Source organism: Onychomys torridus, chromosome 3 (genome assembly GCF_903995425.1).
Source record: "Onychomys torridus chromosome 3, mOncTor1.1, whole genome shotgun sequence".
Taxonomy (NCBI): Eukaryota; Metazoa; Chordata; class Mammalia; order Rodentia; family Cricetidae; genus Onychomys; species Onychomys torridus.
Window position 1 is genome coordinate 102501936 of NC_050445.1, and position 17870 is coordinate 102519805.

Genomic DNA, 17870 nt, shown 5'->3' on the forward strand with positions numbered 1-17870 from the left:
AGGGCACGCAAATAGATGTTGCCAACCTTAAATTTCAACAGGGTGATCAATCCCTCTAGCTCACCTTCAAGACCTGACTGGAGGAAGCCTCACCCAGGTCAGATCACAGTCAGTTTTTTATGCATAAATAAATTCCATGGCTCCTCTACAAGTCCTCCAGGCCCTCCTGTCAGTCATCCATGCCAAGTACAACCCCTGTGGCTATTAACTACATTGTATTCTTAAAGACATTTTTTAAAAAGATTTATTTACTTATTATGTGTACAGCGTTCTGCCTGCATGTATGCCTGCACTCCAGAAGAGGGCGCCCGATCTTACTGTAGATGGTCATGAGCCATCATGTGGTTGCTGGGAATTGAACTCAGGACCTCTGGAAGAGCAGCCAGTGCTCTCAACCTCTGAGCCATCTCTCTAGCCCATCTCTCTCTCTCTCTCTCTCTCTCTCTCTCTCTCTCTATATATATATATATATATATATATATATATATATATATATATATATATAAAAGAACTCATATCACTCTGTTCTGAGAAAAAAGGAGAACCCTTTGTTATAATTAGGAGGTGGCGTACAAATATGTAACAGTGGGGATATGTTCAAATATATGCTGAGGGCAGGGATAGTGTCAGACCCCGTCTGTACCATATCCTTTATCATGCACATCTTTGGTAAATTTTACCTCATGAAATAGACACACAATTAATAATGAAAGGGAACAGTTATAGCAGTACACAAGATAAAGATCATTTAAAGTAATTCTAATTCTAGGATTTTAATTCTAGGATTTCCCATTCAAAACCCCCACACTGCAGTTAACTGGGGGTAACTGTAACTTTTGAAATCAAAAGCACAGAAGAGGGGTCTATTGCTCAATAAATGTAATGGGGTGCCACTAAATTACAGGTAGACTCTATTTACAAAGACTTCTGAAGATGACCCTGGCCATTGCGTTTGGAAGGAGGCTGATGTGTGTAGGTTTCTCTGTGATATACTCATAGCCCTGGACAGAACAGAAAAGACCCTCACACCATGTGACTCTGGTCGAGCACAGTCATGACCCATGCTGGGCCTGACTCCTTATCCACTCATTGCCCTGCACAGGACCTGAATTATGGGGATGTGGTCTAATGATACCGGCTAAGCCAGTGACATGGGGCTCAGACAGGATGGAGCCTTTGTGGCCTGGGGTTCAGAGTTTGGTTTAGAGTTTGGCATAGATCTTAAAAGATGAGCAGGAAGGAAACACTGAGGAAGGTGATGGACCAAGAAAGAACATGGGAGCTTAAGCATGCCCCTTCTTCTGTCCCACTCCCGGGACACATCCTGACTGCCAATATCTCTTCTGTCAAGTGCTCTCATGGCTAGCAGTGTGAAGATAATCTCCCGGGCAGTTAACTACCACCATTTTGCTTGTCTGCTGACCTGATCCCTAACCCTTCCATGGATCCCTATCACCCAAGGCACAAAGCTGTGTGGTCCTTCAAAGACACTCTGCTACACCTGATTGCACCAAACCTCTTGCACCATGCACTGTTGACCCAAGTGGTCCACTGCCCCCAACCCGTTTAGGTCCTCCCCCCACACCCCGCTCCCATCTTCTTGGCAGGCTTGCTCACATCACCCAGGTCTACTCTGACCCTAGGTTTCCCTATGCTTCTCCTCTTCACTCTGTTGTACCTAGGGAGCATACCATGTCCACTAGTCCATCGTGCCACTCACACAGCTGAGTTTTTAAGCTCTCTGAGGCCCATACTTCTCTCCTAGTATCCCTCTCCTGTGCCTGACAGGAGGAAGAGCCAGCACTTCAATTTCTATAAAGACCTGTGGAGCAAGGGGCCGTTCCACCTGGAAAATACTTACTAATAGTAGATATCAAATCTTGAAACCTTTCCTTAGGAAAGAGTGGGTTTTCCAGTCCTCGGAAATACAGTTTTAAAACACCAGCAACTGAATTGATATCTCGCTCATTTTGGTCGTCCACGAGGGGGTCTTCACCTGTGTGGAGACAATGTTTTAGCCTGGTGAGAAAAGGCAATCTCTCTCCAATATTGGAAGATACTCTGTTGTCAGATGGAATAGGAGGTGACCTGGCCAGCCTGGACAGGAGAAAAAGAGTATGAGAAAAGCCTGAGAACCTGCGATCCTCAGTCTCAGCATGTTTTAAATTTCCTATTAGAAAATGTTCAAATCCTCAGAAAAGGGATAAGCATCCAATCATAAATGTCCATCACCTTTTACTCTCCCCTCTCCTGAGTTTTCTCTTTATTATATACACCATGGCTTAGAGATCTGAGAACTTTTGACATCATAACACATTTCTCTTATGGATCAGCAGATTCTCAGCTAATAATAACTTTATCTAACTCAAGAAATAGACAATCCCTCCAAAAATAACATCGTACACAGCCCACATTCAAACCCCACCCACTCTGTCTGTCATGGAATTGTGTTTTCAAAATAATAGCACCATTTATGAAAGGTCCCACAATTCATGTAGGAGTTGGTAGTTGTTCTTTCTGTTTGTTTGTTTGTTTGTTTGAGACATGGTCTCCATGTAGCCCTGGATGGCCTGGAATGTGGGATAATCCTTCTGCTTCTGCTCCCAAATGCTGGGATTTCAGGCATGTGCCTGGCATGATGGCTGCCTCTTTGGTTTCATAAGTATAAAATGAACACCACTGTTCTTTGAGTGCTAAGTTTGTGTTTGATGATGTAGTTCTTTCTGTCTTATAGAAGACAGAGTTGCCTCATATTCTGGCTTTCTCTTATTTTCCTCATGACGCGATTCAGGTTGACTACTTTGGGCAAGAATAGAGACACACATGCCATATGTGCCCTGCTACTGGTGACACAGAACACCATGTTAAGGGGTTAGTCCCCCTTTTTTTTTCTTTAAACACCACAAAGGTATTTCCTTTTTGTAACAAACATGAGACCTGTGATGTGAGACTAGAAGTCCGGGCCCTTTACGCCCACCTGAGTCCCTGTGACCAGCACGACACACCCCATGGAGTCCATCTCCAGTCTTGCCTTGTTACCCTAGGAACTCACTGATTCAGTCAGCCTGGCTGGCCAGGGAGCTCCAGACAGCCACATGTCTGGACTCCCCAACACTGGGGTTTCAGAAACCTGCTGCTGCCCCTGCCTTCTACATAGATGCTGGATATCTGAACTCAGGCCCTCAGCCCCTCAGCCCCCCAAATCAGATTTAAAGTTTCTTGGAGAGAAGGTCCAACTTTACCCTTTCTCTCACACCTTACACATCACCATTTTCTTCAGTCTGACTTGCCTGCTGTGTTTCCTTTACAGCAGATAAGCAAATGTATGTACAGTCATCCCTCCCTACTCATAAGCTGTATATCTGTGGATTCAACAGTCATCCCTCCCTACTCATAAGCTGTATATCTGTGGATTCAACAAAAGCGAATGAAGATATTTTGAAGAAAAGATTGCCCCTGGGAACCAGGGAGATGGATCAGCAGGTGGCTTGCTGCACAGCACATTGATCCAAAGCATCCATATAGAAAGACAGATGTGGTAGTGTGTGTAATCCAGCACTGAGGAGGGGCAGACAGGAGAACCCCTACAGTTCCAAGGCCAGCCAGTCTAGCCCAATCAGCAAGTTCCAGATTCAGTGAGGGGCTGGGTCTTAGACATATAAGGTAAAGAAGGAAGACACTTAATGTTGACTTGTGGCACACACACACACACACATACACACACACACACACACACACACACACACACACACACACTCAAGAGACCCTGTCTGCACTGAACGCATGCAAACTTGTCTTTTGTATCTCTTCCCTAAGCAAGAGTTTAATCACCACATATGGCGTTTCTATTGCATTGAGCATCGTGAGTCATCTACAGAGGATGGGTGGATGTGCCTGCTGTGTGGGGGTCAATAAAAATGCTACATTTCAGAAGTGCACTGAGCACTGTTGGTTTTCTATCTTCTAGGGTAGTTCTTGAGCCAGCGCTCTAAGGATGGGAATGGCTGTTTATGTTCTTTAGACCCTTACTTCTACACAGAATGTCATTACATAAACTTGTTCCTTAGCGTCAACAAATTCTGGAAATTTCTCCAAATTACTTCCCAGAAGTCTTCTCTCTCTCTAATGGTGATGAAGAACCCTGTCACATAGGGAGGCCACACTTGACTCCCTTGACTTCTTACAGGTCCACATTTAACTTAATTTTTAGACTATAATTCTTTATTTAGCTATTTGTATGTCTATAAGAAGGTGCACACCTGGAAGTCAGAGGACAACTTGCAGACGTCAATTATCTCTACCCTATGGAACCCAGGACTCAAACTTGGGTCATTAGGCTTAGAAACAAGTGCAGTTATATCCATTGAGCCATATCACCAGCCGCACACTTGACTTCTTTAAGTCTCCTGCTGTGATCAACACTGCCATGGTGAATACCCTGCATGTGTGCATTTGTATTTGTGGAGACAGGTCTCTTCTCAGTTCCTGGAAGTGGGCAGCTTGGGTCATCTTGGGTGAGGTTCCTCACCTATAGTCAAAGCCCTCTCATGGGGCCACACCTTTGTACTCCTGCTAATGACAACTTCTTGAGAAGGCTTCTTCTCCAGCTCTGCCCAAGGCGTATTGCCAATCTCTTGAAGTTTTGTCAGTTGGATGGGGAAATATGGCATTTCAGAGGAGTGGCTCTCTGCAGTTTAACTGAGGACTGCTAAGCTGCTCTATTACTGGGAATTTTCCTGGGGGAAGTGAAAGGAAGCAGACAGTAATCTAACACCTCCCTGAAGGTGTTGAGGGAGGTTTGCACTAACAACCAGAACACCTGGCAAGCCATGAACAGATCTGGTACCCAACTTGGATCTCTTTCCTCTGCTTTCAGAGGAAGTGGACGTGTGTCAGCGGCAGCCTCTTCTAGTCGCAATGTGTTTGAGTGCCAATCAGAGAAAGTCTTCTCCTGTTCTGTACTGGGGCTTGCAGCTTATAGAGCATGAGCCAGAGACAGCTCCCACCCGCCCTGAATAAGCATATGTGGCAGCCCAGACACTGGTGTTCCCTAGGTTAACCTCTCAGATGTCCCCACCAAGGAGGCGAGAATGTTTCTCCCTTAATACTTTCTTATGAGGAAGGAAGAAAGAACACATTTAAAAATAACTGCTTTATTAACATGTTAACTTTCTATATGTGTATATACACAGACATATACATCATGCATACATACAAACACACATCATCATCATCATCATCATCATCATCATCATCACCATCATCATCATTTCTTGCCTGTTTCCCAGAAGGCACTTAATCCCTGAATGGAATTACCCTGGTGTTCCCTACCATCAGTCCAAGCCTCTGGTCTTCTGCAAGACCAGTCTATCTGGGTCAGGAATGACAATTCAAAGCTGAAGATCATGCAGATGATGGCTTTATCTAGAAGGAGAAGGAGAGCCAATGTTCCAGGTAAGCCTGATGGAAAGCTATGTCCCACCAATGAATCCTTGTGGAGGACTGAACTCCAAAGAATAAGGCAGCTGGAAGAGGGAGAACCATTGTGGAATGGGAGGAGAGGAACCAACTGCAAATATGGAGGAGGAGAACAGAGAACTCTTTGTTTCTTTTTTCTCTTTCCTTCCTCCCTTTCTTCATTCTTCCTTCTTTCTTTCTTTATCTGTGGCTGTGATGTGGGTCAGGAGATTCCCACTAGATGGGGACCCAGGCCTTGACAAGAGCAGGGAATTCTCTTCACTCACATGTCACCTCCACACGGGTACCCACGCAAGTGTCAGGAAGTGCTGGCCTTAGCTGAGAGCTGGGGAAAGGGTGGTTGCCCATTGCCACAAGCTCACCAACAGAGAAAGAGAACACAGGGAAAGGTTGGGGTAAGGTCCTGCCAGGGTGCCGGTCCTCTCCAAGGAGCACACCAGAGAATGCAAACAGGGAAGGTTCTGGAACAGTGTTCTGTCCATTTACAAAACTGAGGATTAAGGTCACTGTGGTGTCGAAAAGGGTGAGGAGTAGATTCTGGACATCAGGAGAGGTCGGGGCAGTGAGGCATGACACTGACTTCCTGGCTTTGCACATGGTGTTCCCTTGGCTTGGATGACTTCCCTTCCCTTTGCTTCCCTTGGCCCTATGCGTCAAGCCTCAGCGTAGGCACTTCCTCCCTGGAAGCCTTCCCTGGCTCTTCTCTCCTTTCCTCCATTCAGGCAGGATCAGGGGCTCCCATAGTAACCAGTACTCACTCCGTTCTGGCTCAGACACACCATTTGTTCATTAGCCTGGCCTCCCTATTCATAGGGACAGTTCTGCTTAGATTCTATTTCCAGGCCCTGGTCCACAGTCTCCTACAGTGCTCTTGCTGCATGCTTGCTGAGTGAACAAATGACTGACAGTTGCTAAAAAACAGCAGCATTTGGGGGCCTTCTGGTGTTAGATGCCCGGCATTCTGGAATGTTCCCCAGAGATGAAGCTTCCCTGTCCCCGAGAAGGCCACTGGGTGCCACAGCCAGTCAGAATTGCTCTCAATACCCCAAACCACAGACTGTTTCCTCTACCCTGAAGCCAGACATGCTCTATAGTGGAACTGAGGGTCTGGTGGACAGAGGCTTCACACCTTCAAGGAAGATAATAAATGTGGGAACTGGATGGCTACAAGTCTCACAGGGACTCGCTCAGAGCTCGGCTAATGGCATTACACCCTACACTCCTAAGCCAAGGAGGCTCCCATAAAAACAGATCAGAAAGTGCCTGCTAACCAGACCGGGAGAGCCTGAAGTAGGAAGATTATGAAGAGTTCAATGCTATGAAGCATGCTCCCAGCCAGCTGAGTATGCAGAAAGGAAAAGGAAAACAATGTGTGTTTCTTACTTACTGCCACTGGGATGGGATGTGCTGCTGGGACAGTGTTCTGGGATCACAGTCCTCAGCATCAGAACCACCCAGAGAATAAGGAAGTCAGAATGAGGAGGGATGTACTACATGTCTTTCCAAAATGGCATGAAACTGGAAGCCAGGATTCAGTCTGGGTTGCCTGCTACCCAGCTCTTTCAACTGTCCCTGAACTGAGGATGTGGGATGACCAGCGTGGGGCTTGACTCTAGAACCAGGGATTGAGATGTCTGAATGTGTTTTCTTGAATAAAGAGGCCTGAATTTCCAGTTCTACTATGGCAGTAAGCTGGGCACTGTGCAGGTAAAGGAGGGCATTTGAGAAGTGAGCTTCTCATGACACAGTGGGTCCTTCCTTTTCAGGGACACTGTCACTAGCCACCTGTCCTCGTCAGCAATTCTGAGGCCAAGGGAGGCTGCACTCAGTCAATCATCTGTACCTGTCCTGTCCTTACCACCTCTGTGTCATATCCTTCATTAATTAAAGTGGGAACTAGGAGGGGGACAGGAAAATACATGGTTGATTCCTCCTATTGTGTAAGTTGCAAAAAACACCCCCAAACAACAACAACAAAAAAAAAAAATAGTGCATTGGAAAAACAAAGAATTGGGCTAGTCTAGAAGCTACTCTTCATCTCCCAACTTTCCTAAGGTGTAGTTTCCCTTATACATAGAAACATGCCAAACTTCTTTCCAGGTTCTTCCGCCCAGACACCATCGTAAAGCCCACTGGAGAGTTACCAGTAAGAAGTTATAACTCAGGGTGAGCATCCTTTATCCGTCAACTTGACACAGCTGGAGTTATATGGGAAGAGAAAATGTCTCCAGAAGATTGACCTTGAGTAGTGATGGATGCGGAGGACCCAGCCCATTATGGATGATGCTACCCCTGGTAGGTGGTTCTGGGTGTAGAAGAAAGCAGGCTGAGCAAGTCAGTCTGCAGCATCCCTCCACAGCCCCTGCTTCAGTTCCTGCCTCCAGGTTCTTGCTTTGAGTGCCTGCCCTGATTTCTCCCAGTGATGGAGTGTGACCTGAGAGTTGCAAGCTGAAACAGACCCTTTCCTCCCCAAGCTGCTTTTGGTCATGGTGTTTTATCACAACAATAAAACCCTAACTAAGACAACAGGGTATGAGAGGCCCAGGGTGGTAGCTCATGTCTGCAATCCCTGTAGGCAGGAGGTTCAGAACTTCAAAATCTGCCTTAACTATGTAGTGAGTTAGAAGCTAACCTGGGCTATCTGAGACTCGACCTCAAAAACATAACAAGAAGCAGGCTGGGAAGATGGCTTAGTTGATGAAGTAAGTTCTTGACATACATAAGGACTTGAGTTTGAGCCCCTAAATCCATCTGTGTAAAAAATAAAAAGCAGCAAAAAATGTACAAAAATACAAACAAACAAACAAACAAACAAATAAATAAATAAATAAATAAAATCAAAACCAGTCAGGCACAGTGGCATGCTCTTGAAATCCCAGTGCTGAGGAGGTAAGGGCAGTCAGATCTCTGGGGTTTGCTGGCCAGCCATTCTATCCCAGTGTGTGAGCTCTAGGCCAGTGAGATACCCTGACTCAAAAACAAGGTAGGCAGCACGTGTGAGATGACACCTCTGGCCTCTATAAGCCATATGCTTTGCACATTCAAACACACACACACACACAAACACACACACACAAGTGCATATGTATACCTGTACATACATGTATACTCACACAGTCATGAAAACACACACACACCATGTGTGGAAAGTCAGGTCTGATAGCTCACACCTGTAATCTCAGCAGTTGGAAAGTAGAGACGGGAGTATCAGCCAGAGTTTAAGGCTCGTCTAGACACTATCTCGAAAATAAAGTAAAATAAAGCAAAGGCTAGTCTAGACATTATCTCAAAAATACAGTAAAATAAAGCAAAGGCTAGTCTAGACATTATCTCAAAAATAAAGTAAAATAAAGCAAAGGCTGGTCTAGACACTATCTCAAAAATAAAGAAAAATAAAGCAATAAAAGTATCAAACACTAAAGTGGGTGGGGCCAGAAGCTTTGGGATTTTAGAATCTTGGTGTCTTGGAGTGAGAGCAAGTATCCATATAAAAATCCACCTGAGTTGCACACACAGCCTGATGGTTCTTTGACAAGGTATCACTTGTGCAGCTGGTTTTGGCTGTGTCTGCTCCATGAAGTCAAGTGTGCGACTTTGCACTTGTGTGTTACACCAACGCTTCAGTGTGTGGAAGCGGAAGGTGGGTTAGCAATGCTCAGCGTGTGGTAAAAAAAAAAAAAAGGGAGAGAGCTGGGTGCTCAGAGGAGGACTGTTGAGAAGGATCTTGGGGTTTGCCAGTTTCTATGGCGTAAACACTTCCAATATGGCTATTTCCAGCTACCATCACTGTGTCATGGGGTGCAAAGTGAAGAAGAATATGAACACACAGCTCTTGAAAGCCATTATGGGCCCAGGGTCCCTGTGCACTACTGCCTCTGAGACCTGTGTTAACCCTGGCTTCTCCTGCCTCACAAGCTTGAGATGGTCAGTCCACACTCACCTCTCTCAAAGGAATTCTTGATGTCATTGACTTCAACTTGAGACCCTGGAACTCTGAATATTCCCTGCTGCTGGAGTCCTACAAAAGAAATAACACAAGCAAACAGTAAATGTAAGTAACACAAGGCCTAGAGTTCATCTAGCTCCTGGAATTATTGGCGGTTCTCTCCCATGCTTATCTCTTTAACCTTTCATTTTTTATAACAGCCATTCCTGGTGACAGCTCCTAGCTGAAACCCCAAGCGAGCATTGACGATGAACTACAGCTGGCCCCAATACTCAGACACGTGCAGAGTTTCATGTCTGTGAACTTCTCCTGGTTCTGACGGAAAATGTTGCCAACTACTTCTTCCCTCCCGCTTGAGTAAGTTCTTAAGAAAACCTAAACTTCGGAGTACATTCTGACTTGGGATTGGGGAATCAGAGAGTTGGAGGCACAGGTCAGGGGCAGAGTGCTTTGTCTTGTGGACACTAGGCCCTGGGTTAGGTCTCCAGCACCAAAAATTAATAATAAATACAATAAACTGGTTAGCTGGACAGAATTGCTCATATTATAGTCCCAGCGTTATCGAAGCTGAAACTGAGGTGGGAAGATTTTTCAGAATTCAAGGCCAGCCTGGGCTATAGAATAACACCCCTTTCCAAGAAAGAAAAAAGAAAGAACATGGACTCAATATTAAAGAGCAGCCACGCTGCTCAACGTGGAGTCTGACAGGTGGAGCTGTGAGGACCTAACAGCGACCCACACAATTGCAGGAATCAGAGGACCCGCCTCTTCCAAATGAAAACGACTGCAGACACTGTACCTTCCCCCGTCTCAGTTGTTTTGGATAGAACAATTCTTCATGCTACAATTTATTGTTTCCCCTTAAAGGTAAGGGTTCAGTGGACATTGGCATGGGCATGCTATGTGCTTTGGTTGGTTTTTGTCTGTTTATTTAAGCCTTTTCCACCGAGGCTAGCCACTAGATGGCCAGGGACTGATACCAACAGCTTCGAAATTTTCTTCATGTGTCATGCTTACTGTTAAACAAGGTATGCACCTGGATATTTAAGTTGTGACATGATGTGTCCAGGTTGACCTCAAACTTACAAGGTAGCCCAGGCCAGCCTCCAACTCTTGACGATCCTTCTGCCTCAGTCTCCCTAATGCTGACATGGCAAGCACACACAGTCACTTTTGAGTGCGGTTTTGCTTAGCATTTTTACCACCCCAGAGTCTTCTCCCAGTCTTCTGGGTCATTAGCCCTAACCACCCCACTGCCCTTCCTTCTGCCTGCCATCCCCCATTCTCCCCACCCCAGTTGCATGGCTGCTTTCCTTGGGGTTCTTCTCCCACTCCAGTCAAGCAGCCTACCCCCAAAGTTACCATCTACCTTCCTTTGAATTAGTTCCATGGCCGTGTCGCTATGAGACATTACATTATAGTCTACTCTATCCATGAGCTACTATGTTTAGTGACTCAACTTTAACAGCAGCTTGGAAATTCAAGAAAAAGTTGCATCTGTATTAGACATGTATAGATTACTGCTTTACTAGTGCCAGACAACATGATTATTTCTGTGCCATTTCCACAGGATTTGGTCCTATCTGTCTCTCTGGGTGGCTTGCTATCTATGGGAAGATTATATGGGTGATATGTAAAAACCACGGTATTTTATACAATGGACTTTTAAGTCTGCTGATCTGGAGGTCTGCAGTGTTCTAGATCTAAATCCCTAGAGATGCTAAAGGGTACTTACTACACTTCTTTTCCTGCTATGGACTTCCTTGTCCTGAGACTGTTACCCTGCAGGGATGACATGGTACTTGCTTCTATCGCTCCTGCATTCCTCACAGCCAAAATGGAGCCTGCTATCTTTTGAGGTGACTGAGTAAGTTAAACACAAGTAGCCCTCTGGTAATACCATGGTTAACAAATTCCCAACACCATTCCCTTCATGGCGCTTACAGTGTATCAACCCGAATGACTCTGAGTGAGGACAGAGCTGGAATAGTCCTTCTGTCCATTCCATAGCTGCTCCCCTGTGACCTGAAGTGCTGGGCCCCTCATACAACCTTCCTTCTCTCACCCCAGACATGCAGACTCCAAAGACAGTGCTCCAGGTACCAGCCATTCCCTGGAGCAGAGCAAGGACAGGAAGTCTTCCAGGATGATGGAGAATATCATTTTCCTCCAGAACAGTCCAGCACCTATTCCACAGTGAACTGAACACAGTGAGCTGAGAAGGCGCTTACCATATAAATTGATGAATCGAATACAGCTCTCGACTACAAGTGGTATAGCTTGTCCTGAATCCTTAAGAAAGAAAGAAATGGGAGTTTTATCAGGCTTGGCATCCAGCCACAGGCAAAAGACATTGCAAACATGATGATCAGGTCAAGCCAGAAGATTAGTACCACGTGATTAGTAGGAAAACAAGCAAGGAACTGCTCACTCTAGTCTCCAGGAATAGTTACCATACAGCCTTCGGTTAAGTGCAGAAGAAGGAAGGCATAGGATAAATTCAAAGAAATGCTCTCTCTTCTTACCCAGCTGCCAAGGAACTGGGCTCAGCTTGACAGGCAGACTGAGGGCAGGAGAGATGGAAGCCAGTGTGTGGAGGTGGCTGGAGTCTGAGCTTGAAGGATGACCTTCCTACTCCCACCTCCACTTTGCCCAAACTCAGCATCTTTTCCCAGGGCTTGGGGACGAAGAGGCAGATCAATACCTCTCTCTATTACTAAGGTGTCTCAGGTCAGAACTGAGAACACATTGTGGGTGAAGAAGGCCTGGCCCTTACAAGCCCTGTGAGAAGGGAAGGTAAATCTTATTCATACTGTTGCAACTTAAATACCCAGGTACATATTTTGCTTAACAGTAAGCATGGTATGTGGAGAAGTTCTAGAAGGTGTTAATATCAGACATTGGCCATCTGGTGGCTAACCACAATTTAAAAAGCTGAATAGGATGTAATTTAAATAGTTGTACCTAGGATGTGAAAGGACATTCAATTACACCTTTCTAGATAAGTCTACAGTTCCTGGTTGGGCAAGGGTCAATTTTCTTTCAGGGTTCTAAAGCTGAGTGACCTGTTGTTACTTCAGGTCACATCATGAGTACCATTTAAAACACAAAACAAAACTTGCTTTTAAAAGGGCTACATTAAATCACTAGCCTCCCCAGAAGCTAGTAACTTGGTGGGCTCTTGGCTCTACACCCCCCACCCCCGCTGATGCTGCATCTGGGGGTAGGATAGGAGACAGGCCCACTAAGCAACAGGGAACGTGGACCTTGCTCTAGAAGGCATTGATCTACTAGGTGCATGGGGCTTGTGGGCCTATCTAGTAAATACCTGGTTCCTGGTTCGAGCATTTCTTCTTCCTCTGATAACAAAAAAGAAAAAGAGACAGGCAGCAAAGCAGGAGAAAAAGAAAAGATTATGCAGGAGTAAGATCAGTTAGAGTATGCAGATCCTTCAGAGTCCGTGAATGCCAAAATGCAATGGCAGCCAGCAATGGTCCTGGGGCATTTGCCCAATAGCCTGCCCATGGGGAGGGGTCTCAGCCTTGGGCCTCCTAGGACTTCCGGAGCAGTCCCAGCCAGCATTCTAATGGGCTGCCTAGCCTCTTTCCCAGATATCAGTGATGGAGGGGCCTCTTTCAGTCCTTGTCAAAATGTAGGAAATGTGTGTCAGCATCATTCCCTATCTATGTCTAGTTTCTCCTCAACACAAGGCATTCACCAATGAGCAGAAGTCCACAGAAGACCTACATGGTTAGCCCATCTGCCCACAGACGGGATCCTTCATGTCTATTGCAAGCTGCTCTTAGAATTCACCTCTGGAATCTCCACTCTTGGACAGATGCTCTACTTCACAAAATCTTAGACACGGTCCAGCAGGTTGCACCAGATTCCAGACTCGAAACACACCTTGACATCCTTCTCTGGGTGGAAGCGTGGTTCTGCTCCCCTTCCCAGCTCTCTACTGTCATCCTGGCACTGAGACCCTCTGGGGACACAGAAGCTGGGAAGGATCAAGATGAGCGAGAGAGTAAGTTGGAATACCTTTACAACCTTGAGGGTGCACTGAAGCCTTTCTTCCCACATTGGGAGTATCTGCCTGATTTTCCTGGTCATGTGGGCAGTGACTTAAGGGTCTAGGCCGGAGCTGAGTCACACCCAAGCTCAGTGAAGTAGCCACGCTGACTAAAGGGACATGTGACTTCTTGGGGCACAATATGTCCAGTCTTGCCATCTCAACAATTGGGATCTGAGTTGCCATGATGTCAGCTAAACCCACATGACTTCCAGAACCCAGCAACAGCCTGGTCCAAAGGACTCTAGATGGTGTCCTAAAATGAATAATAGATCAGGCTTACACAGAGCCAGGAGTGTTCTAGGAACATACATGTGTCAGCTCATTCTATGCTCTCCTAAACCCACAGGGAAGAAGATTCCTCTCATTTTATAGAAGCCAGATGGGGACTCTCCACCCACCCTACAGGTGGGCCTTCTAGGCGTTACCATGGACTTATAATATAAATGGGGTCTCCTTAAGTCTGAGAGGGTAAAAACACAAGGGTTTGGGTCTTTATAAGGGCTTGTCTCAGGTAGAGTCCAGGAAGTTCCTAAGTCTGACTCCAAAAAGGCTTCCCCATAACTGACTTGGAGTTCCTCTCTGGTCTGCTAGGGCATTACAACCCCAGCAACACGGTGGGATTATCTGACCAAAACTCTGTCCATAGGCCTGTGTTTTTAAAGCTGAGGACTCTGTTGCACATTCAGACACAGGAAAATTAGAATAGAAACTTCAGTTCTACTCTCAGCAGTTGAAGGAGTGATGACTATAGATGCTGCCTTTCACTCTCTGGACTCTGGGATCCTTTGGAGTAAACCTGTGCCGTGCGGAGCTCTGGCGAGTCTGTTCCTAGTATGTCCGCAGCTGAAGTTGTTGAACTTCACTGATTGGAGGTAGCCCAAGTACAGAGGGAGTATTAGGGCATGCTGTCGTGTACCACAAACCACCTTCTGCTCCCTAGGCAAATGGCTATTATTCCGCCAAGTAGTCTGACGTTCACTCCAACAGAGTTGGGTCATCCCTCTTTGGAGATTTCTCTCCAAGTCGGTTGGCCCGTGTACTATACCATACTTCCTCTAGCCATTTCATACCTCAATGGCGCCACAAAGCTGAGCTTCCACTGAAGCTTGTGTGTGTCATAGTGATAATGGTGGAAGGATGTGCACGCATGCACACGTGTGTCCTACGTATGTGTGTATGTGTGTATGTGCCAAAGGTCAACCTCACAAGTTATTCCTCAAGCACCAGCCACCTTGATTTTGAACTTTCTAATTAGGCTAGGCTGGCAGCCAGGGAGCCATTGGCATCCATCTGACACCCTGGCGCTAGGATTCCAAGTGTGTGTTGCCATTCCCAGCTTTTTAACACCGGTTGTGGGGATTGAACTCATGTCCTCATGCTTGCAGGCCATACCTTATAATTGCCATGCCATCACCTCAGCCCTGGAGCAGACCAAGTATCCATTCTAACAGGAAGTTTTGGCACCAACGGTAAAGGCTGTGTACCAGGCTCTAAAGATTAGCCAAAATACCATTGGGGCATGGTGATGTAGTAGAGTAGCAAGATGGCTTCCCAAAGTAACCACCTGAAGGGGCCAACAAACACAGAGTTGAAGAATGTCTAAAGTGTCCATCAGGTACACTGTTAAGTTGCTTTATTGTCGCACTAGGAAGATAGTGAGTTCCACTAAAGATAAGACTTTGAAATAGTGTCAAATAAGAGTCAGTTTCTTCCGCGTACACTAACTGATCTCCCATTTCCAGAGTTCAGAGACACTCGGGGGAGGAGTCCCATCTCAGATCTCATTGCATCTTTCCCTCCTTCAGGGACCCCTTCTCTCCCGATCCTCTCTTTATCACCCCCCACATCCTTCCAAGCCCCTGGCAAGGCCACCCGGGCCCCAGCTCACAGCTCTTCTGCTCTGAACTGCAACAGCATGTTCCTGTGGGACTTCCCACGTGCCTCCCCTGCACTCTCGGCCCAGGGCTAGGCTCTGTAAAGACGGGAAGTGATCAGCCAGGAGCAAGGCTGAGTGGGAGGGAGGCACAGGAGAAGACAGAGGATGATGAAGAAATGCAGCACTCTTCTGACACAGCCCCACCTGCCGTGACCCTCACACAGTTCCTGGGGGACCTCTAATTTGTGGCCTTCAGTCCCCTGAGGCATCCTAAGGCACCCCCACTGTCCTTGTTCAGGGGAAATCCCTCCTCTTTCTCCAGCTCTTGTGCTGTTGTTCTGAGGACTCAGTCTACAGGCAGAGGTAGTCCTTTGACTTTGGATGGCCCTGCCTACCCAACCCATCCTCGAGGCTGACTTGGGCATGTCTGTAGCCCTTCTCTGTCCTCCAGGTCTGGCTACATCCTGACAGAGGCCAGAGGCCAGAAAGCTTGTGCATGGAGGCAGCCCCTGTAACTCCAAAATCATGACTGACGCCATGAGACTCTACCCTTCCCTACCTACAGTAGTCCTCTTTTCTGCAGAAATTGTCTTCATTGGCTAGTGGTGGGTTTTCAAACAACTGGTGACGACCTACCCTCCCTTTTCCCCAAGAACACATCTTGACTCTAACACCACCTTTGCCTTGTTCAGTTTGATCCTGGATGCCGTGATCTTGTACCCACTGCGGGTAGGGACAGGAAAAATGAACTCAGCTAAAACATTTCAATTTTTAACTTCAGCTCAATGCCAAGGGTTAAGCTAACACTTAGAAGGACTACCTCAACGGTACTCCCACCGTTCAAACCAACTACCAAAAGCCAAATTAAGTGGATGAAACTCTTCTTATGAAAACTCCAGGGCTTCCCATGCTCGTAGATACTTAGCCAACAAACTGTAGTTGTCTTGTATGGAAACCCACAGGGGCTCCCTTTGTGCTGTTCTCAATTAGTCTCCTAATGTGGGAGGAGGGCGTGAAGCTGAGGGGTGGAGTTTCCTCAGCTGCCCTTCAGGTGTTAGGACTACAGCCCCTGTGGCAAATGAGGCCAGCTGGCTGGGACCACTGTGCTGACAGTCCACCTCCTTTGTGCTTACATGATCAGACCCCTCCCCTTACAGCTGAGACGAGTGGCCACTTAGGGACCACTAGTCAGAAGCAGAATTCTCCAATGGAATGCTTCACTGAAGCCAAGAACAGATTAGAGTGAGAAGCTAGCTCCGTGGGGCCTGGCTAAGGGACAGGGAGAAGAGAGGCTGCCATTACTTTGGACTCATTCGCGGACTCCACGGCTCCCCAGCAAGTACCTTAATGAATGCTTCCATACTGCCGTTAAAGAGTTTATGGCTATACACTGAAAGAGGCCTAGGTCTCCTCATTTTCTGTGGTTTAGGGGGAAGACAGGGGGGCCTAAAGGAAAACGGAACAAAAGAAATCAAGAAAGCAACCAACATAAACATACCACTGGGAGAGATGCTCTTCAAACCCACAACTGGAGGAAAACACAAAACACAGAGGGGAGCCTCTGGGCCCTCAATACACTGGTTTCCCATGTTCCATCTGAAGGCCTCCGGATGGTTTAGATCTTAGTTTACCACAATGTCAAGCAGGAACAACACTCACAAAACACAAATGCATTCTACATTCTCAGGGGATGGGATGAATCCAAGAAGCTCCTGCAATGCCAACCAGAGGATGGCATCCTGCAGACCAGATGGAGGGGGGTCAGGGGAAAGGAGTGTCATCTGTAGTCCAAAAAAGCAAGAGACTTTCGAACATAACCGAGAGGGTTAATTTTCATAATTTTGGCTTGCATCTATCACCAAGGCCCAACTCCCAATGTACTGGGGGCACTGTCTTCCTAATGCCTCTTGGCATTTCAAAAGCATATGAATCATGTTTATTGCATAGATCTGAGAGCCAGATAGCTAGATGCCAGGAGGCAAGCTGCAGCTTCTTTAGGATCTGTAGGTGGCCTGGGATGTTATTATCCCACTCATCAATCAAATACACTTTTGATTGGAGCATTGTCAAATCCATTATCACACTTAACCCAGTATCTTCCCATTACACATGGTTCTATCTACAGAAAGGAAGGCCCAGAGAGAGCATCAGTCAGACATACCTCCATCCCCCTTTCCCTCCAAATTCAGGTTTTTTGGGTTTTCTTGGGGGGGGTTGTTTGTTTTGTTTTTTTTTTTAATTTCAAGTCATGGACATGGCACTGGGACACCTTGTCATTTCTAATGACAGACTCTCATCTGTCCCATTAGTCCTTGTCACAGGGGTCAGGTTGAAAGTGTCTTGCTTTGTTTTCAGATCTCTGTTCCCTGTGTTCTGCTTTTATCCACAGGGAGGGGAAACCTTATACCACAGTCCATGAGGAACAATGAAATGGCCATAGACACCAGACCTGTGTCCATAGTTGCTCGCCATGCATAGGCCTGGGTTGGCTTATT

The 17870-nt window shown here is 46.5% G+C and overlaps 1 protein-coding gene across 4 annotated transcripts in view; it reads right to left on the minus strand.

Moving 5' to 3' along the window:
* Positions 1-17870, minus strand: part of Srgap3 (SLIT-ROBO Rho GTPase activating protein 3) — a 224895-nt gene that overhangs the window by 17839 nt on the left and 189186 nt on the right. For 3 of the 4 annotated variants that reach the window (XM_036180551.1, XM_036180552.1, XM_036180554.1), the window contains exons 12-15: positions 16719-16821; positions 11656-11716; positions 9419-9496; positions 1862-1996 (exon numbers count right to left, since the gene is read on the minus strand). In XM_036180551.1, the coding sequence (XP_036036444.1) occupies positions 1862-1996; positions 9419-9496; positions 11656-11716; positions 16719-16821 (377 nt within the window). Of the gene's footprint in view, positions 1-1861; positions 1997-9418; positions 9497-11655; positions 11717-12752; positions 12784-16718; positions 16822-17870 lie in introns of all 4 variants that reach the window. The other variant, XM_036180553.1, reaches the window with a different exon arrangement.